The 22,378-nt window shown below is 35.6% G+C and overlaps 1 protein-coding gene and 1 long non-coding RNA gene across 5 annotated transcripts in view; one reads left to right on the forward strand and one right to left on the reverse strand.

Moving 5' to 3' along the window:
* The first annotated feature begins 16,514 nt into the window (after positions 1-16,514).
* The window catches only part of LOC123268731 (adenylate kinase isoenzyme 5), a 40,141-nt gene continuing 34,277 nt past the window's right edge, over positions 16,515-22,378 (forward strand). Inside the window, exons 1-2 of one of the 4 annotated variants that reach the window (XM_044734076.1) lie at positions 17,476-17,565; positions 22,257-22,376. Coding sequence is in view for 3 of the 4 variants with exons in the window: in XM_044734075.1 (XP_044590010.1) it covers positions 17,544-17,565 (22 nt within the window). In the remaining variant the exon portion in view is untranslated. Of the gene's footprint in view, positions 17,566-22,256; positions 22,377-22,378 lie in introns of all 4 variants that reach the window. The other 3 variants (XM_044734075.1, XM_044734073.1, XM_044734074.1) reach the window with 3 other exon arrangements.
* On the reverse strand, positions 21,536-22,268 carry LOC123268733. Its single transcript, XR_006510278.1, has 3 exons — positions 22,163-22,268; positions 21,925-22,077; positions 21,536-21,857 (listed from the first exon to the last, which is right to left on the reverse strand). It is a non-coding gene; the product is annotated as an uncharacterized LOC123268733 (long non-coding RNA).

Below are 22,378 nucleotides of genomic sequence, written 5' to 3' on the forward strand. Positions count from 1 at the left end.
CCTGGCTACTGGTCCCTTTCTGCGATTTTGTCTTTCAGGAGGTGCTGTGCATAAACTGCAACAGCTGACCAGTTTTCCTCTTGTTTGATCATATAGGTCACCAGGCTTGAGGGGGAGAGCCTGGTGCCTATGATCTCTTCGGTGCTTCTTCTGTAGTCCTTCCATCGAGCACACTCGAAGAATGTGTGTTCGGCGTCGTCGATTTTATCCGGGCAGTATTTGCACGTTGGTGTGCTGTGCAAACCCATCTTGAAAAGATAGGCATTGAACTGCCCATGTCCCGTCAATAGCTGGGTCAGGAAGAAGTCCGTATCCCCGTGCTTCCGAGAGAGCCAGACGTTGATGTTTGGGATCAGGCGCGCCGTCCATCTGCCCGTCTCTCCCGATGTCCATCGGTCCTGCCACTCTTGCTGCGTTTCCGCCTTTATCCTTGTTCTTGCGTCCTTCATGTTATCATCACTGTCTTTAGCGTCATGGAGTTTTGCTCTTTCGAACGCTAATAGGTCGATGGGCGCGGCTCCTGCAATGACCAATACAGCCGCTTCGGAAACTGTGCGGTAGGCGCAGGCAACCCTGAGAGCGCCTCGCCGCTGTACTGCTGCGATCTTTCGCCGGTAGGTCTTCTGCTTTAATATGTCTGCCCATATCTCCGCTCCATAAAGCAGTACCGAGTGGACTGCTTCTAGAAGAACTCTTCTCTTTTTTGTTCTTGGTCCCATGGTGTTGGTCATAATTCGTGCTAGGCTAGACACAGTCTTGCTGGCTTTCTTGCATGCACTGTCGAGGTGTTCACGGAAAGATAGTTTCTCGTCTATCATTACCCCTAGATACCGCAGGGCCCTTGTTGACGTCAGCGTTGTTCCTCCCATGTCCATAGCGAATGGTTTTGGAAACCATTTTTGACGGGTCAAAACGACCATCTCGGTTTTCTGTTTGGCGAGTTTCAGGTGATGCTTATCGAGCCAAGTCTCGACGGTGTCGATGGTTTCCCGAACTAGCAGTTCGGCCTCTTCCACGCTGTCCGCCACTATAGTAGCTGCAACGTCGTCTGCAAAGCCTGTTAGCTCTACTTGCTCTGGCAACGGGATTTCAAGAAGCTCGTCGTAGTCTGCGTTCCATAGATCAGGCCCCATTATTGAGCCTTGCGGCACGCCAGCCGTTATGGCGTATTCTTGTGGGCCTTCAGTAGTTTCCACTATTAGCTTTCTATCGTCAAGGTAGTTGTCGACTAGTGCCAGATTTTCTGGCTCCGCGTCAAACTTGTGCTCCAGAGCGTCTAAAATGTCTCCCCAATTTGCGCTGTTGAATGCGTTTTTGACATCTAGCGTGAGGAGAAGACATACTTTACGAGCTTTGAGGCTACCAGACCATGCTTGTGTTGCTGTCTTTATGACTTTCTTGATCGCTCCGACTGTTGAATGACCTTTCCGGAAGCCATGCTGGTTGGTGGCAAAACCTCCAGCACGGTCGATGTCGTCGCGAAGTCTCCCTTGTATGAGCTTCTCGAGCAGTTTTCCAGCTATGTCTAGCATACAGAGTGGTCTAAACGACGAAGGTGTTATGGGGGTTCCCTTACCTTTGTCTAAGAGAACCAATCTCTGCCGTTTCCAGACCGCGGAAAAGGTGCCAGTTGCCAAGCATGCGTTGTAGGTGTTCAGGAGTAAGTCTGGGTATTCCAGGGCTATAATCTTGATCACCGATGCCGGGATGCCATCAGGTCCAGGTGCCTTTCCTGTTTTGAGTGACTTGGCCGCGTCTTGTAGTTCCTTAGTTGTGAAGGGCGTTACTTCGTTGTTTTTAGTGTAGTGTTTCTTCTCCCGCAGCGGGTGTTTGGGGAAAAGCTCCGCTACGATGCTATCCATTAAGGCTGGAGGCTTCGGCGCCTCTGGTGAAGCCTTTCCAAGTCGTTTGGCGACAATTTGGTAGGCTTTACCCCAGATGTCATTGTCGAGATCGTTGCAGATCTCTTTCCACAACTTTGCTTTACTTGCTTTGATGGCTCGATTTAGCATCTTTTTGGCCTGCTTGTACTCTTTTGAATACAATTCCTGGCTTGGGGAGCGTTTGGCGGCTCTCGTTGCGCGGCGACGTAGTTGATGGCACATTTTGCGAAGTTCCGCTATGTCTGTTGACCACCAGTACGCCGGCCTGCGAAAACTCCGGTTTTTCAACCGCGGCATAGAGGCGTCACATGCGGCGGAAATCTCCTTCATCGTATTTAGTACTGTCCTTTCTGTCTCGCTGCAAGTATCCGGAGTCGGGTTGTTCTGAAGGGTAGACCAGCTCCGTGCAAGTGAAGCTCGCAGTGCCTCTGGATCAAGCTTCCTGACATTCCACTTTCGCTTAGAAAGGTCGTGTTGTGGTACCGGAGCAGATGCCAATCCAACGTTAAATGTCACGAACTGGTGATCACTGCCACTGTATTTTTCGGATACTGTCCAGTTTTCAATCATGTTGGCAATTTTTGGAGTCGCCAACGAAATGTCGAGGATGGACTCTTGGTACCCCGGTCTTCTGAAAGTCGTGGTGCTCCCAGTATTTAGCACTATGAGGTCGAGTCTAGCCACGACGTCAGCGACCTCGTTGCCTCTGGTGTCGGAGAAATCAGCGCCCCATTCAGCCGATTTAGCATTGAAATCACCAGCTACGATAACTTCGCCGTCGAACTTGGTGATCACATCCTCTATATTTGCCAGTTTCTGTCGGAACACACTAATCCCTTCGTTAGGTGAGAGATAGACGCTGATGAAGTAGGTTATGGGGATTTGAATCCAGACAAAACCTGCTCCACTTCCGCTGTTGATGGTGGTAACGTTCTTTGTATTTGCAATCCAGATTGCCGCCGTGCCAGTTTTGTCTGCGAACCATGCTCTATCTTGGAGGTTTAGATATTGCTCACAGATGAAGCAAATGTCGATCCTCTCTTCAAAGACTCGCTGGCGAAGTAAATTTTGCGCCAACGCACATCTATTCAGGTTTCCTTGAAGTATGCGTGTCATTTCTGCCCTTTTGTAGCTTCGGCAAGTGCGGTGCGGAATACCTTACAAGCCCCGGAGCCTGGAATATGACATAAGCTATCTGGAGCTTCTTGTTCCTCTGTACAGAGGAAGCACTTTGGCTGTTCAACGCAGTCTGCAGCTTTGTGGTTTCCTCCTCCGAATTTAAAGCAGCACTTGCTTCTGTCAGGCCCCTTGCAGGAGTTCGTCGCGTGCCCGTATCCGAGACATCTGATGCAGCGTGTTACTTTTACAACTGGTCGAATGCGGCAGTTGACCCATCCGATCATTATACGAGCCTTGTCAAGGATTTTGAACGCGCTAGCCTCGTCTATCTCGCAGAAGACTGCCCGGTTGCCCCGTCGAGTAGGCTTTGTCAAATTTACCCGTTTGATCTCCAGGCTGTCGGTGAAGTCACGTTTGAGTGCTTCGCGGACGTCGTTCTCAGTAGTGATGGCATCCAAGTCCAGGATCTCGATCGTTGCTTTTGGTGTAAGCGTTCTGACTGTACCGATGTTAGCAGTTGCTGTTTTTATCGCAGCCGTGAAAGCGGTAGTGTCTTCAGTCTTGCGACCTATTTCTAGAAGAACGCCCCCTCGCTTCGTTTGTTTGATAGACTTTATGTCTACTCCAGTCTCTGTCGGATTAACCTTGGCTTTGATTTCCTTGAGGAGATCGGCGTATGTTCGCCCTTCGGCTGGTTGGACAAGCACAGCTTTAGTTTTTATCTTCTTCCTCCTCGGTTTCTTGGAGCCAACATTGCTTGGCTGGTTTTGGGCTGTAGCAGATTGAGCCACTGGCTCCTGTTCTTCCTTTTTCTTGTTTTTCCGAGTCACTTTGGTCCAGGTATCACCCCGGGCTGTCTTCTTATGTGCTGGCTTATCGATTTCCGAGGAAGGGCTGGGCGTGGATAGCGGCCTCTTCTTGTTTTTCTCTTCTCTATGCTGTGTTTTCTCAGGAGTGACCGAAAACGTCTGGGATTTTTTGTTCAGATCCGGAGATGTTTGCGTGGTTCTCACCGTCTTCGTTGCTGGTTTGTTGGCCAACTTATATGCCGTGGCAATGGACGCTACTATTTTTCTGAGTTCATGGTGGAAATTTCGTTTATCCTTTATGAACTCAGCTAATTCTTCGATCTTGCTACCGAGCCGTTCCATTAGCGATTGTTGACCGGTGACGGTCGGTAGAGAGTTTATCCTTCCTCGGCATGTGTGAGTGTTGACGGGAGCAACAGGTCTTCCACCTATTGGAGGAAAGTTTGTTTGCTGTGCGTCTACTTCCATCAGAGCTGTTTCTTTACTCCCTGTAGCATTGCTAGCATTGCTAGACAGCAGAGCCATGGGGTCTACTCCACTGTTCAAACGGTCGCTTGATAACGACGAGTTCAGGCCCGTTTGTACGCCTTCCCTCGCCGGCACTGAGGTATCCCTCCTCTGCACCGTAGACGATGTTTGAAATTGTTCTGACATTTCCATACCATCTTTTGCTAGGTTTTGGTCCACCCCAAGTATTCTCTTTCCTCGGTACCCGACGCATCTGACGTGCAGATATGCCGGGCATTCCCCTATCCGCCACCTGGGGAGGCACCCGATGCGGGACCCAGCAAGCCCGACACGAGGTGTGTCTGTGTGTGTGTGTGTGTGTGTGTGTGTGTGTGTGTGTGTGTGTGTGTGTGTGTGTGTCTGTGTGTCTGTGTGGATGTATGTAAGCCTCTCATAACTTTTGAACGACTTAATCGATTTGATCACGGTTGGCGCCATTCGAAAGAGCTTGACCAAACTCAGATTTTTAATACAATTTGGACCGATTCGGACCGATAGATTTTGACAAATCTCAAAAAAACGACGAAAAAAAATTTTTGCTGTGATTTTTTTGGAATAACTTTCAAACGGCTTTACCGATCGATTCCAAAAACTAATCAGCTCTTAACATAAAAAAATCACGTCGATCACCGCAAGCCCGGTCGAAATCGGTTGATTCGTTCATGAGTTTTCGTTGTCGAAAAAAAACCGAAAAAAGTGTTATTTCGGAATTACTTCGAAATTCCTGGCTCGATCGATTTAAAATTGAAGATTCTTTATGGGGCTTCAAAAAGTGCGTCGAATGCTGCCAACCGCGTAAAAATCGCTTCATTCATTCAAAAGTTATTGCAGTTTGAAAATTTAAAAAATGGTGTTTTATTAAACGTCTATCAGACTTTTGAGCTCGGAGAGCTCAAAATGACACGAGATTAATATTTTGAGCTCGAAGAGTTAAAAAACGTAATAAGTGAAATTTTCAGCGCTTAAGTATGGAATTAGCGAAAAGTTGCAGGGATGGCCTTTAGGGTCAACCGTTTTCCTAATTTTTTTTTTATCTACTTTTAAGAAAGAGAAAAAAAATTATAATCGAAATTCAAAAAAATTTTGTGTAATTGTGTTAAAATCAATTAGGTGCTAATTGAAATATGTCATTATAATAACGTTTTAATAATAATTTTCATCAAAACGGTCCAAACTGTAACAGCTCATTCAAATAAACTTGAAATTTTTTAATTTAAGACGTGTGTACAAGAAAACGTCTGTCTGGTCCGCTAGTAATAATATAGTAATCTATAACTATATTATTAATAATAATATAATAATGTTTCGGAAGATAAAAAAGTTTTTATTAATCAAGTTTAAAAAAAAAAAATAAAATAAAGTTAACAAATGTCTACAAAATTTAATATTTAATACTAGTTCGTTTTTTCTATTTTTCTTTAATAATAGAGAATTTACTTATTTTATTAGTCATAATTATATTCTTAATTGTTATTTTTAATTATAATTAATCGAAGCTGTAACATAGTCTGACGTTCGACGGCGCGGTATTCTGACAGCGCCTGGCGCTCGGCGCGCTGTGATAAATAAATTTATATTGTTTAAACAAATCGCGAGCAGTGAAATTTTTTTCTGAAATCTTAAACTTTAATAAATAACGCATGTAACCGATAAAAAAAAACTTCATTTTTTCACCGAGAAGTCAGTGAAATTTTCATTTGTTAACTTAAAAGTTAATTAACAATATGATAATAAACAAATAATTTTTAGTTATTAATCTTTTATTAAAATACAAACATTTTAAAAACAAATCCTTCAAGTCACATTAATTTGACTTTAACGGTTGATTTACAATCCATTTTTTAATTAAAAGTACCTAAAATTTTCACTGTAAAAAAAATTATTGATAAAATCGAAATTTTTAAAAATCGTTTCGGGGATCATTTTATCTTGGTATGTACTTATAAAAAAGATACATGAACTTAATTTTCATGATCAAGTGGAAAATAGGGGGTCCAGTTGACGTGATCTTGCTCCCATATAAAATGGTAACATGAATGTAAGAGTCACACAAGCACCTGACTTAGTAATCTGGAGAGAGAGTGAATATTACCAATTAAATATGGCTCTAGACTGTTATTTGGGTTGTAGAAATGATTAAATGATTCCATCAATCGGTACATGGGCGCAGAAGTGGCAAAGTTGTTATAGATCATTATCACTATACAGTCACTCATCACGAAATCTCGGGAACATAGGCCTAAAAAACTTGAAATTTGGTAGGAATTAGGGATGGGCAAATGAAAAAAATGTATCGATAAATATCGTATCGATATTTTTAAACAATATCGACTTATGCAGAACAAAAAATATCGATATTTCGATTTATCGATATTTTTACTTCAGGGTGCGATTACCCAAAATATAGTCGAATTACTGAAACGATAAAAAATATCAACACATATTTAGTTTTTTCAATTTTATTTATTTATTAAGAAAATATTTATACATTTAAATATTATCAACAAAACATATTTAAATATTATTAATAAAATGAAGTTTTTAGCAATGTCAGGAAATAAAAATTTAAACAGCGGTTAGTAGTCTGAATTTTATTCAAACCAGTAATCATTTGGTATAGACATTAAAAGTACTCGCTCTTTAATGTGCTCTCCAGTTAACCTGCTTCTATTATCTGGAACAGCTAAATTAACAGCCGAAGCAAGTCTTTCAGATACTACAGAGAAAGCCTGACAAATCAAATATTTTAAAGCTATTTCAGATAGAACTGGTGTGAAATGGCGACAATTCACCCAAAATTCTATCGGGTCTGATTTTCGTTCGGTTAATGGTTGGTCCAAATATTGTTTTAGTTCATTCGGAACGCTGCCAGAGCTTGGAATTTCTGCTCTATTTGAACTAAGCGTTATTAATTTTTCATGTCTACGCCAAATAGACGACGAGCTAGCTTGTGGTAATGCTTGAGCTGGTCTTGGATCTGGAGATCGTTGTCCTCTTCGCCTATGCTCTGAGCGAATGTCATTGCTGAGTCTTGAAATACAGTCGACTCTGTCTAAAGGTTCCACGGATACGCTCGCTAAAGGTTCCAGGATATTCCCCTACTCTTGAGTACTATAACCAATCAGAGTTAATAATTTAAGCGCGCGTTTTGAATGCCATAAAGACTAATGTTTATTATTGCGCACCCATTACGCGCAATGTTCAGAGAGGGGAGAGAACCTTTAGACAGTTTAGACAATGGTCCTGTCCCGACGTAGAACCTTTAGACAAAGTCGACTTTAGCACTGGAGACAGCGAGTGGAGACGTGAAGTGAAGACGTTTAAACCATGGGTCTAATATAGTCGCCACCGAAAGAAAAGTATTTTTCTCAAGGGGAACGAGTTTTTCTTCAACTTTTTTAAGTAATGCCTCTAACAATTTCTCCGCTGATCTCTTCAGTAGATTCTTTAAAAGAACCTACAAGAGTAATCAGGTCTCGAATTACTTTAAGCTGCGAAGTTGCCACCATATCAGGCGTATTTTTATTAGTTTAGCTTTTAGTGGCTAAAATTTTAGTTACGATTCCTGACAATTTAACAAACCGTTCCAGCATATCTAAGTACGAGTTCCATCTAGTGCTGACTGCTTGGATCAATGTCAAAACTTCGCCTTCTTTTTTGCCTGAAGCTTGTTGCTCCGCTCGTAATAGAGCAAGAGCCCGTGAGTGCCAGACCTTCGGATTTTTATAAAAGCTGAAAATTTTTCTATGTGTGTCCCTAGTACAGGTAAGAATGATCCCCACCCATGAAGCTGAGGCAGCGGTGGCTTTGGCAGGTAACAGGTAACAAAGGTGTATAAAATTCCACCTCAAATTTATCATAAAATAAAACTGAATTTTTTTATATTTGATTCATAATAATATCAAAACTCGCGTTGCTCATTGCCAGACAGTTGGTATGGTTGCAACCCTCTGCCGGACACCCTTAAACTATTATAATTTATAATTATACTTACGTTATATTATAAAACCTAAATTTTATATATAATTTTTTGGGGGCCTATTAATCTATGTTTACATAATAGCCGGACAGTTTCGACGGTTCTATCATCTTGCCAGACGCATTCAAAGTGAGCAGTAGTTCGGAGAGCAAGGAGCGTATACAGTAACTAGTGCGAGTGAGACAGAGCGCTTGGTCTATTGCGGCCCTTCACTGCGCATCAGCTGCTGTTTATTGTACCTATCTGGTGAACGGCTATGCTCATAATAAATGTATTATTTTTCTGTGCAGTTTATAAAATAAATGTGATCAGTTGTAATAAAGTGCTATCATGAGTGACGAAAAAATAGTTTGCTTTGTTTGTAAGAAAAGTGATGAACATATAATAATATTTTCTGAGGAAACTTTAAAAAAATGCCAGACTATTCTTAAATTACGAAAAATACATAATCTAAAGTACAGAGACATTATTTTACCCAGTGAATACACCGAGAGTGGTTATCACAGAGTATGTTACAAGGTATTTACAGGTCTTATGAAAAAATATTTCACCTCTCAACCATTGAGTGCTGAAAAAAAAAAAGGAAAAAAACAAGGGAGTTGTGTAATTACAAGCAACTCATCTTCAACCTTGTCGTCAATACGAGATTTGAGTTCTGAACTACCTGATCCACAGTCTCCGTCAACAGAATCTTCATCTCAACTAATTTCACTATCCCAGTCCACAGAAACACAACCTTCGACATCTGAAAATGAATCTCATTTACAGTCTGTATCCACAGAATCTCCCACGACATCTCAGCCAGCTCCAATTTGTGAATCAATAGATCTACAATCTGCAACTCTTCAAGATATTTCTGACGTTTTTGAACCAGAAGTTAGTGATAATAATTTTGTAACTCAAGATGTTAATATTTCGACTGATAATATTGCTGGTAAAAATGATAACGAAGTTGTTTGTATATTTTGTAATAAAAAGAAGAAAAAAGTGCGATCGAGAATGCTTCCGCTTCATGCAGCTGATGTTCAGCAATTTAAAGATAGTGTCAAACCTAATATTGAAAGTCATAAAGAGTTTACAGATTTTCTAATAAATTGGATAATTTTTCTGGCTCAAAAATCTATTATCATACTGAATGCCGAGTTGATTTTAATAATAAGTTATCTTCATTAAAAGCAACGCCTAGCAAAAAGGAGTGGCATTATCACCGGGAGTATCATCAAACAATTTTTAATGAAATTAGTACAATCATTAAAGAAGACGTGATTAAAAAAGGGCGGTGTTTTTTATTAGTGTATTTACATGAATCATATATCGATTTATTAGAAAAAATTTTTCAAGAAAATTCTATTCAAATGACAGCTACTTTCACAGCACACCACCTTGAAGAAAAAATTTTAAAAGTATTCTCTAAGGATATAAAATTCTTTACTGTTCGTAATAAAAAAATACTAGCTCCAAAATATCTAGAAGCCATCGATGATTCAGTACTGGATAATTTACAACAAGAAAACATTTTACAAAAATCTGCATTGATTCTGAGAAAAATAATACTCCAAATAGAAAAAAAAAAATTATCAACAAAAAATATAACATCACAGCATTTAATATCCGGAGAAGTTTCAATACCAGAAGAATTATCAGACTTTTATTCTACCCTTCTTGGTGGATGTAACCAAAAACGAAAGACTGGCCAAAAATGTTCTCGTCTAGTTCGTTCTTATTGTCAAGATGTTATTTTCGGAGTTCATGATGGTCGAGTTAAAACGTCGAAGCATATCATGTTAGGTATGACTCTAAAAAGCTTAACAAGCAGCAGAAAAATAATTGACATTATAAACAGATATGGACACTGCATTAGTTATCAAGGCGTTGAAGAATTAGAAACTGAAACTACATTTACATCAATGAAAAAGTCTAGCTTATGTCCAGAAAAAATTAAAAAAAAACCAGAGCTTTTTACTGGTGTGGCATACGATAATTTTGATCGTTTCGTTGAAACTTCTAGTGGTAAGGATACTTTACACGACACAGTCGGAATAATATACCAAAATATCGATGCAGATACAACTGACGAGCCTGAGATGTCCGAAGTTTCAAGTGAAAATACTTCGCCAAATAAAAAAAGAAGAAGAAGAACATTTGATGAAATAAATATAGATGAAATGCCATACCCTAAGAAACCCAAAAAAATTTGCCCTTTGATATAATAAACAATAAAATTTGATTTACTTTAATTCATTGACTTTACAATTTTGATAGAATTGAAAATAATAAACTTCGTAAAAATGAAAAATAATATAAATAAAATTATTACAGTTTCGATATGATTGAAGTTGTATTAGAACTATTTTACTGAGTATTGTTTTAAATATTTGTTATTCAAACTGTAAAAATTTATTTAATGAAATTTCTTGATTAAAAAAAAAATAAACTGCACAATTTGAACTTAATAACAGGGGATGCGCAGTGAAGGGCCGCAATAGACCAAGCGCTCTGTCTCACTCGCACTAGTTACTGTATACGCTCCTTGCTCTCCGAACTACTGCTCACTTTGAATGCGTCTGGCAAGATGATAGAACCGTCGAAACTGTCCGGCTATTATGTAAACATAGATTAATAGGCCCCCAAAAAATTATATATAAAATTTAGGTTTTATAATATAACGTAAGTATAATTATAAATTATAATAGTTTAAGGGTGTCCGGCAGAGGGTTGCAACCATACCAACTGTCTGGCAATGAGCAACGCGAGTTTTGATATTATTATGAATCAAATATAAAAAAATTCAGTTTTATTTTATGATAAATTTGAGATGGAATTTTATACACCTTTGTTACCTGTTACCTGCCAAAGCCACCGCTGCCTCAGCTTCATGGGTGGGGATCATTCTTACCTGTACTAGGGACACACATAGAAAAATTTTCAGCTTTTATAAAAATCCGAAGGTCTGGCACTCATGGGCTCTTGGACTATAATTGGTCTGAAGCATTTACAGATTGTTTAAAAAATGTAACAATACTTTTAACGTGATCACAAAGTGCTGAAAATGCTGGAATTTCCTTTAGTACCCCATCAACAATAAGGTTTAAACAATGAACTAAACAGGGAATCCTATGATCGTCTCCTAAAAACAATCGCACTGTTGCAACCATATTCGCGCCACCATCTGTAGTGATCCTACTAGGAATATTACTTTTGCCATGTAGATGTCAGCTAAGAACGGATTTTACAAAATTCCTCCCGCAAAGGGGATTACGGAGGCGTTAACAATGAAAAATTCCCGTTTTTAAAATATTGCTCCTATAGGCTCCAAAATTGGTAGGAATCTTCTATATATGATGCAGAAATTATCTAAGAGTGGATTTAAAGACAACCCACCCCCAATAAGGATTGCGGGGGTGGGTGTTAGAATGTTAAATTTCAATTTCCAAACTGTAACTTCTGCTGACTACTAATCTAGTAGGAATGTTCATGTAATATATTAAGTTCAGCTAAGAATGGATTTTATCAAATTCCAACTACAAAAAGGATTGTGAGGGCGTTAACAATAAAAAAACTCTCGTTTTCAAACAATAATTTCTATGGACTCGAAGTTGTGTAGGAATCTTTTATTTATAATGTAGAAGTCATCTCGAATAGGATCTTACGAACTTCCTCCCCCATATAAGAGTACGGGGTCGTTAATTGTAAAACAAAAAATAAAAACAACAATTGCTCAACAATTCACTTATTTTTCAAGCTCTTCGAGCTCAAAAATATAATTTTTGTGTAATTTTGAGCTCTCCGAGCTCAAATAAATCGCTATTCTGTGCTTTTGAACTCTTCGACCTCAAAAGGCTAATGGAACTTTTATAGAACACTATTTTTTGAATTTTCAAACCGCAATAACTTTTGAATGAATTAACTGATTTTCTCGCGGTTTACGGCATGCAACGCAGTTTTTTAAGTTCTTTGAAAAATATTTAAGCGTAAACTGGTCAGACTAAAAATTTAAAAGAAATTCTGAAAAAAACCTTTTTTTCAATTTTTTTCGACAACGATATCTCACGAACAAATCAACCGATTTTGACCGGGCTGGTGGCAATCGACGTAGTTTTTTGAGGTTAAGAGCTGATTAGTTTTTAGAATTGATCAGTTCAGCTGTTTAAAATGTCACAGGGTTTTTATTCCCTGTGTGCGTCCCTCCCTGCGCCTAAATTTGGCAACAGATCCACACTCGGTGTGTCTCTGAATTTATTATTTTATATTGATTTATGAATTTATTTATTGAATTTAATATTATTAGTATTATTTATATTTGAAATTTCTAATATTATGGTTATTAATTTAAGAATTAATTTTATCTTTATTTCAGACATTTATAATGAATTATTTGTAATTTATTATTATTATTATTATTATTTGTGTGCATTGCCGTAAATCATTGGCATATAGTACCTAATTTTACTATGAGTGATAAATCATAGCCTTTACTCGCACGGGTGAGGCCCTACAATATCGATCGCGAGCAAAGAGTTCATTGAATTAGGGAAAATGGCTAGAGAGGCCCTTGTTGTCGAACACGAGGCCTCGAACGGTTTACGGTGACAAAATTGAGCAGACACGCGGTGGCCCGCTTGGTGTGAGGTAGGCACGCGGGACCTCCGCTATTGTAAGGAGTGTGGATTTGGTGCCTTGGTTTGAGTTTCCTTTTTTGGTGAGTACTCACAAGTTGAGATCAATTAATATCCGCACACCGCTGTCTCCTGGCTTAAATAAGTTGTTCTTTTACTGTTCAATTAAAATCACTATCGATTGATCGGGTCGATCCCATAGCGAGTAAGGGTTATCATAAGGAAATATTTGTACCTGTCCCGAAAGCCGCGTGTTGGGTCCTCGATACGGCCAGCAACTTTTATAATTAGTATTGTCAAATTAGGTTTAGTATTTAGCGTCATTGACAATTATTATTGTCAAACATTAACTATCATTACAAGTATTATTTTCAAGCGCAATTCAGATTTAATATTCTTAAATTTTAATTACTGTTACGATTATTGTTTTGATTGCGGTTATTATTATTCTCGAACGCAATATTGTAAAATAAGTTGAAGAAAAATTTATATGTTAATCACGAATTCCATAAAGGATTTATTTTGTTATTTAATGGATAAATTTAGTTTTAAGTAACTTCGTTTTTGAATAAACAATTTATTTATTTTTATTGAAATTTTCTGATCCATTAATAATTAATGTATGAAAGCTGATTCCCGGATTCCTTTCCTATGACTCATCTTCCTATCTTAGTTAAATAATCTAGGATATTAGTTTATAATTATTTAGTTATTGTTTTTGATTCCAAATAATATCCTAATCTCGACTTTGATTATTTCGTGATTTATTTTCCATTCTCATTAATTTAAATCGTTAATTGATCGTCCGGCGCGGCCCCTGGAATTTTTATTATTTTTGGTAATTTTCATAAAAAAATTACCTGGCGTCCAAATGTGCACTAACCCAGCCTGAGGGGTTTCCGGGTTAATTTTATTATATGTTTAAAAAGGGCGAGCGTAAAATACCCTACCCAGCCGATATCTCCGCCATCGGTCGAATTTAGTTAAATTCTGGGGAAAAGTATTGTTACAAAAAGATATTTCAAAAAAACGAATTTTTGGAAATTTTATTTTTGAGCTTTCTCAAAATTGATAGACTCAAATTCTATAAATTAGTATCAGAATTTTAGGGGCAAAGAAACTCTTTAGAACGACGCTTATTTCGATCGAATCGGATGATCCGTTCAAAAGTTATGAGAGATTTACTTACATACATACATACACACACACACACACACACACACACACACACACACACACACACACACACACACACACACACACACACACACACACACATACACGCACGGTGAAATCACCGCGGTAATAGTCAGGAAAGCTTTCTAGGACCTCAAAACGTCGAGATCTGATGAAAAGTCGATTTTCGAAAAACGGGGTGAAAACAATAACTTCCCGATTTTTTAAAATTTTCAATTTTCTTAGCGGGAAGTTAAAAATTCATATTCTCAAATACAGTTCCTACAGATATTAAATTTGATAGAATCTCAAGAGAAACAGGAAATTCCAGGAATGGTCTCCAGGATCAACTGATTTAAATATTTTTCTGCCCTCTGGCCGGAATGTGGCAACTTTCTGGCCTATAAAATTTGATAGAATCTCAAAATAAACAGGAAATTCCAGGGTCAACTGATTTAAATATTTTTTCTTTTTAATCATTAGATATCGGCTAAAAACGAATTTCGCGATAATTGACTTCATATGCAGGTTGTGTCAGAGTGATGAGTAGATTGTAAAAAAATGTTTTTGTTTATAAGCTAAGACTTCTTGAAACATGAAATTTAGGACATGTCTATTAAACTTCAATAACATTTACTAAAAATTTCCTTACAACAATCGTTTCTTTGGCAGCGGGGAAAAAAGTCATTATAAGGTTTCCAAAATTTAACTTTGCATGTAATTATTTAGTCATAGGACTAAGAATTTTACATACATGTATTTTTGCTGATCACATATAAGCGATTAATTGTTTTTATTGCGAGATCGCAGGAATGTAACAGATTAAAATGAATAATGCATTTTCCAAACACTTGACATGTGGAAATTAAATTCGGCTCATTTTTAAACAGAATTCGTAAAGAACATGTAAAATTAATTTTCTATAAAAAATTAATGTCACTGAGAAAATATTAATAAACAGAAAAATTCATCACACTTGAAGCTATGCAGATTTCTTCACTTATGAGACCTACACGGAGAAAAAAATATCGTTAGAATAAGGATACGTATCGTTATTCTGATTATACGCCGTTTAGTCATTTTTTTTTAGAGATATACGCTGTATAGCCAATTCAGCTATACAGTGGATCATCAAAATGACGATCCATATCATCATTTTAGCGTTATATTTAGTTAATTCAACTATACAGATCCTCACGTTAACAAAACAGTTGCCTATTTTGACGAAACTACATATATTGACAAGAGCTATACTCTGTATGCTTAAGTCAAACAAATGAATCCTTAAATCAGAAATCCGGATCGTTTTTTTAAGGAAACGTCATTTGAGGATACGTTGGATAGTTATTTTAACAATACTTTTTTTTTCGTGTACAATTTCTTTAACTGAAACTTTCAATGCTCATTTCAAATTTTTTTTTTCATATCAATTATTATTCGTTTTTGTAAGAAAGTGACGGGAAAGTTATAATAATTGCACATTGGAAGTTACAATGAATATTAGCTGAAATAATCACATAGGTAAAAGGTACATTCCAATTCGATGGAGTTTGGAATCTGGGCAAGTCAAAACAATACTCCAATTAAATTTCAAGTCTAGATATAAAAATGCAATTCTATAAAGCGCTCAGCGGAGCGGGCAAGTAACAGCTAGTATAATTATATATCGAGGGTTTTCTAACGCAACCACGTATCTCGATTTTTGAAGATGAAAGGGTTCAACTGAAAAGTTAATAATTAATTACAAACGCGTTACTGAAAAAATATATTAACCAGATTAATAATAAATATGATAGTATTTTTAGAAAATACAAGTGATAAATATTGTTTTTAGATGAATATTAATTTTTTATAAACTATTATTCACCTCTTCTCTAAAATCGTCATTTTTGAGATACGAGGTTGCGTTAAAAAACCATCGACATGCAGTTATATATAACCTTACCTGGTTATATTTAGTTTTATATAACCATATATAATTATATAAAAATTTTTTCTCGTGATGTTATAATATTTAATGTTTGTTTCTGTGCAAGGTCAAAACTTTAACCCATATAAGATCAATAGTGCTTTTTTGATCGTTCAAAATTAGTAAAGCATCCATATTTTGATAAACAAATAACAGAATTTGTCTGAAAAAATAAACAAACTTTTTTCCTGCTAGTTAATATTGTCATTAATCATCAAATAACTGCGGTCAATATTGTAATGGCATTTAAATTACTGAAATAATATTGATAAAATTATAAATGAATACAATATATGTTCATGAAATGTGCTTTAAATACTCTTTAATTGAAAAATTTTTACATTTTCATTCAAAATAATCACACAACTATTGGAAAAAATAAATCAATAACACTGAAAAAGAACAGAATTTTAGAAAAAAAAAATTTTTCCGTAATAAAATGGTATATTTCAAATAAATCTATAATATGTAGTTCTCAATAAGCGATACAATCATTAATAAATATGTAAATATATACAAAGGTTGACAATTAGAGCGCAAACGCAGTATAGTAGTAACCATAGTGACCACATGTATGTTGGAAGGGTGTCTACCCTCGACTGTCCGTCAAAACTTACTCGTCAGTACGATTAAAAAACGCCGATTAAAATTACATACTTATGAACTCGGAAAAATAATTCTGTGGTACCTAGTACAAAGATATCATCAGGAAAAAAAAATGAGAGCCATTTAAAATAAAATAGTTGATTTCAATCATTAGTATATTTACGTGTTCGCTTCACACATAAAGATTCGAAACTAACGTATTCAGTATTTAACGGTTACGATCCTGAGTTTTATGAATTATTCTCGTTCTTACTTCAGTTTTTAATTCACTTTACTAACTTTTACGTTTTATGTTTAAATTGTGAACTTTTATGTCAGTCAAAGTTATAATTTCGATTCATAGTCCTAATGAATGTGATTCAAATAATTATTTATGCTTGAAACGTAATAAGAGCGTTTTTGCACGTTGGACTTTAGTTTGAACAAATTCAATAATTATTTAAAAGCGAGGAAGAAATGTCATCAGTTAAAGGCCTAAGAAGGTCATCGTAAAGTACACATGTTGATATTAGTCATCCTTAGTTTAGTGTTTAAAAAGTTAGTTAATAAAGTTTTGAAAAATAACTACAAGACCATTTTTTCATCTAATCACGATTATATTATTCGTTTGAAGAAATTAAAGTATCACGGGTGAAGTGATTTATTTGTAAACAGAGATAAAGATTAAAAATAAAAGTTTATAAATTAGAAAAATTTGATAAGTTAAAAAAGAAGTTGTGAAATATATATCAAAGTATATTGAAGTTTTAAAGAAAACTAATGATAATTAATTACGTTAATTGTTGGTTCAAATTTTTGCGTTAGTATAGTGTGTGAAATCATTTATCATGTGAATTAAATGGCCTTTTTACAATTCAGCCATTATTGGAGGAACTTACTATGGGCATCTGCTTGGACACTGGTTAGTATTCTTCATTATTTTTAGTTTGAAATATTGACTGAATCTTCATTTAACAATTTACTATCATTTTTAAAAAATCATTTTAAAAAAATATAACTCAGGTTTATTTATCCATTTTTAAGGTTTTCAAATTTAAAAATAATTGTCTCAAAAAATATCAGTTTTACGCCTTCTAGCTGTTTAAAAATCGTTGTGAAAATCAAATATAATTAAATTTATTCAAACAATTTAACATTTACAATCATCACCGACGGCAACTTATAAATATATAAGGAGTATTTTAAAAACGATCGTGATAATGATACAAAACATTAAGGCGTTTTTATTTTTTAATTTTGTTTTTTACATTAATTAAATCTATCTTATAAAATCAATAATACCGAGTTATTATATTGTTTCAATATTGTTTGACGAGAAAGTTTCAAAAACAAATATTTAAGGTTGACTTTTTAGAGAATTCAAAAGTTCATATGTAATACAGTACCGAACAATTCCAAAATCTAAACACCTCTTCTACTTAAAAAAAGACATCAACTACCGCAAAGCAAGGTGAAATTGGTCGATTCGTTCGGAAAATATTGTGAAGTTAGGTTTTTTTTTTGGTTTAAAAAAAAGTACATTTATTTTTCCACTTTTATCAATCAAAATTTTTAAGAAATAAATTTGCCTGAAACAACTCATACCTGAAACTTCCCTCAGGCTATCCCTGAAACTTCTCGCTCTCACATACCATTATGGGAACCATTCCTGATGGGGAATGCTTCATATTTAAACACGTATATATTAGGGTGTTTCAATTTTAGGCGACTTTTTTTTCAACGAAAAAACAGGCTGAAAACTTGCATGAAGGTGAGAACAGATTCTCAGTTTCAAAGAACACTATTTTTTGAACTTTCGAAGTGCAATAACTCTTGAATGAATTAACGAATAATCGAAACTTTTATCAAACTTTTGACTTGAAGAGCTCGAAAACCTCATAAGTGTAATTTTAAGCGCTTATATATGGAATTAGCGGAAGTTGCAGGGATGGCCTTTAGGTCAACCGTTTTCCAGATTTTTTTGTGATAAGTGAGCGTTATAAGACGTGCACTTTTCTGATTTTCCAAACTTATCTTTCCCTCCGTCTAGAGTAATAAATTGATAATTCCGTGAAACTTTTTAAAAATTTAATTCATTAAACTCGGGTCATTATTTTCTTACAGTAAATGAAATAAAGAAGAAAAAAAAAAGTGTGTGTGTACTTATGTACGCACGTTAGAAGTTATACTTCTTTGACGTAACAAAATAAAAATCTTTCTAAATATTTTACCTATCGCGTTATCCTACGTTTGTAGAAAAAACGACACTAATAATAAAAAAAAAAGTATTTAATACATTGAAAGTTTCATTATAACGCATTGTCTAGTTAAATAAAGTTTATTTAAATATCATAAAAAAATTATTTCTACATAATTAAAAAAATCTGGAAATCGGTTGACCATGGAGGCCAAACCTAGAACTTCCTGTTAAGTTTGCATTTCAAGCACCTTAAAATGTGTTTTTTGATTAATATTTGAGCTTTTGACATTTTGCGCTCAAAGCGCAGTTTTTCACATTTTGAGCTCCTCGAGCTCCAAATGTATTTATTAAACAACTGTAACTTTTGAATGTGTCGTTCGATTTTGTTTTTTGAAAAAGCTTTTGCTGCAGTTTTTAAAGCACAAAAAGAAAATATACAAGTTTTTATTGATCGGTTAAAGAAACTGGAAAATATCTTAAAAAAATACCGAAAAAAAAAATTTTGTGAATTTCTAAACTATAACTTTTAAATGCGTCGTTCACCCAGTTAGCACAGGTTGACCATCAACTAGGTTGATGTTCAATAGTTTACGTCAACTTTATGTTAACTTCGCGTCAACCGCTGCATTTGCAACAGTTTCCCAGAACTTGACTTTAACTTACACATCAAGTTAGCGTAAATCTATTGCCGGAATTTTCCGAAAGGTTCACTCAAAGTTAACGCAAAGTTGCAGAAAGTTAACGTTAACTTCACGTCAACTGTTATAAGTATAACTGTTGCTCTACTGTTAGCGTAAACTTTACGTCAAATTCCGGCCGCAGGTTTACGTGAACTTCGTTTCGCTTGTGCTAATAGGGCAATTTTCATTTTAAAAAAAGCATTCGACGCAGTTTTTAAGCAAAAAAAATGTATACATGGTTTCATTATGATTTTTTCGTACGCTTTAAGGTTATTTTTAAAAAACATAAAAATTCAAACTTTTCTTTTAATTTCTTCGAAATGGCTTGATTAATTAACTCTTAAATCTAATCAGATCTACGTTTTGATAGACCCTTTCGAATGACGTGTCGTAGAATTCAATCGGTTGATTCGTTTTTGAGAAACCGTACGACAAAAATTTATTGACACACACACACACGGCCGGACACCTCGCCGGAAATAATCAGAATGGCTTCCTGGGACCTTAAAACGTGGACATCCGGTGAAAACTCAACTTTTAAAAATCGGACCGAAATCAATAACTTCCCATTATTAAAAATTTTCAATTTTCTTAGCGGGAAGTTAAAAATATATATTTATATGAAATATCATAAATACAGTTGCCAGTTGTCACGCAAACATACGTAGATGTACTTATTTTTATTTTGTTGGTAACTTTTTTTAAAAAACTAAAATGTTGAGTAGCTAACTTCAGGGTGTCGGTTTTTCGTGACGGTGTGCGCGCGCATCATAAAAATTTACTCTCATTGTTTTTGCCTAACGCGCCAAAAGAAGTATAACTTCAAAAATTTGATACATGAATAATTTTTTTTTTAGCTTTATGAAAATGTTAGCGCATCAGAACCAATTTTACATATAAAAATAATTTTTAAGACAGTAATAATTTGTATCAGTTTAATACTTGAATAATAAAAATTTTATACATTTAGAAGTTTACGTCTGAATAACTTTAGAACGGCTGTCTTTATGATAAAAGTGTAAGAGACCTTTTTTGTAGAACGTTGAATTTTCTACAAGAATATGCTATGGACTTATTTATAATGAGGTGCGTATGCCGAGCTAGAAAAATAAACAAAAAAAAGAATTTTTTTTCCTATGTTATTTAAATGGAAAATGAAAAATTAGGGACAGACACCTCTAAATATTAATATTAAGAGCTCCGCTTTGAACAGGCTTCTGTTCTCACCTTCATGCAAGTTTTCAGTCTGTTTTTTCGTTGAAAAAAAAAAAAAAATCGCCTAAACTTGAAACACCCTAGTATATATACAGGTTGTCCCAGAAGTAACAGACACCATTGTAACATCTAATAGAAAAAAAATTCTGAAACGAAAAGTCCTTGGCCATTTTTTAATCTTATGCATAGATAATTAATTATTAATTAAAATAACGTCCTTTTATGCGTTAGAGACAGAGCGCCAGTGTCCAGTAAAGTAGGATTCAAACGAAGACGTTTGCACATGTGAATGTGTAAATGAATGTTTGTGACTACGTTAGCTCTAGTAGCTAGTTAATCATACAGTTTGTTGTATCTTTGTTTGGCACGTACTTTTAGAGACGTTATTTTAACTAACAATTTATTATCTATGAGTCTGATTAAAAAATGGCTAAGAACTTTTCATCTCAGAATTTTTTTTTCATCAGATGCTACAATGGCGTCCGGTGTACAGTGGTTACTTCTGGGTACCCTGTATAGCTACGCATATGTTTAACCCTTCAGTACCCTCGCTATGAGAATTTTTTCACGCAACAACATTCAACTTATAGGATGTCGCTGCAGTGCAAGTGAGACACTAAAAAGAACGTGGGTACTGAAGGGTTAAATAAGTATCTAAAAATATATGTCAACATATACTTCTTTTACGCAAGTATATGCTACATATATGTTTAACATATATATTTTTCCATGATTGTTTGGCAAAAAATATTTTCTTATACACTCATTTGACATAAAACCTTATCTAACTGCTTTAATACGCCTTTTTGACATTTGGGATGCGACATCTCATAAAAACATCTCGTTTTTGTTAACTGAACTTTATTTTTAATAATTATTTCCAAGATCTCAACAATCACCGCTCATTTTTCTATTTATTACACTCATTATTATTCATCATCATATTCATCTTCCTTATCTGCGAGCTTTTGAAGACAGAAATATTTATTGAGACGGGGATTTTTCTCCACAATTCGAGCAGTCCGATTTCTCCATTCAGTTACCTTGTTCCAAATATAATCTATTTCCAACGTGTACCAATGAGAATCTTTCCTGTCTTGATCATGAGCGACTTCGAGTCTACAAGATTCCCAAAACTCAATTAAAAATATCGATAGCTAAAAACAATGATATTTATGATACTCACAAATAAGAGAGTTTTATTGGATATGCATAGTGGTCATCCTCAAACAGATTACTAACAACTGCTCCCAGTTTTGAGGAGCAGACCGTTTCACTAGACAAAGACCACACTGGTCTTCTTTCTTCTCCAGCCTTGCCTTCCCCACTCAGGTACCAACTAAATAATCGGAAATAATGGACTAAATCATGATCCACAAATTAACAATTTGAACTATGTATAATTTAGCAATGAGGAAACTTACGGGAATGAGTAGAGGAACACATCGTAGTTCAAGTCTTCAAATTGCTCCTCGTTAGTCTTCCACCAATCATTCAATCTCTTCAATTCCCTTTCAGCTGAAGTATAACTCACCCAAAGTAACCGCGTGAAACCGTTACGAGAGCAGCCACCTTCATCATTACATGACCATGGGCCGTACTCACTTCGCTGAACATTAATCCTGAAAGTGTATGGTGGT

The sequence above is a fragment of the Cotesia glomerata genome, linkage group LG7 (assembly GCF_020080835.1).
Source record: "Cotesia glomerata isolate CgM1 linkage group LG7, MPM_Cglom_v2.3, whole genome shotgun sequence".
Taxonomy (NCBI): Eukaryota; Metazoa; Arthropoda; class Insecta; order Hymenoptera; family Braconidae; genus Cotesia; species Cotesia glomerata.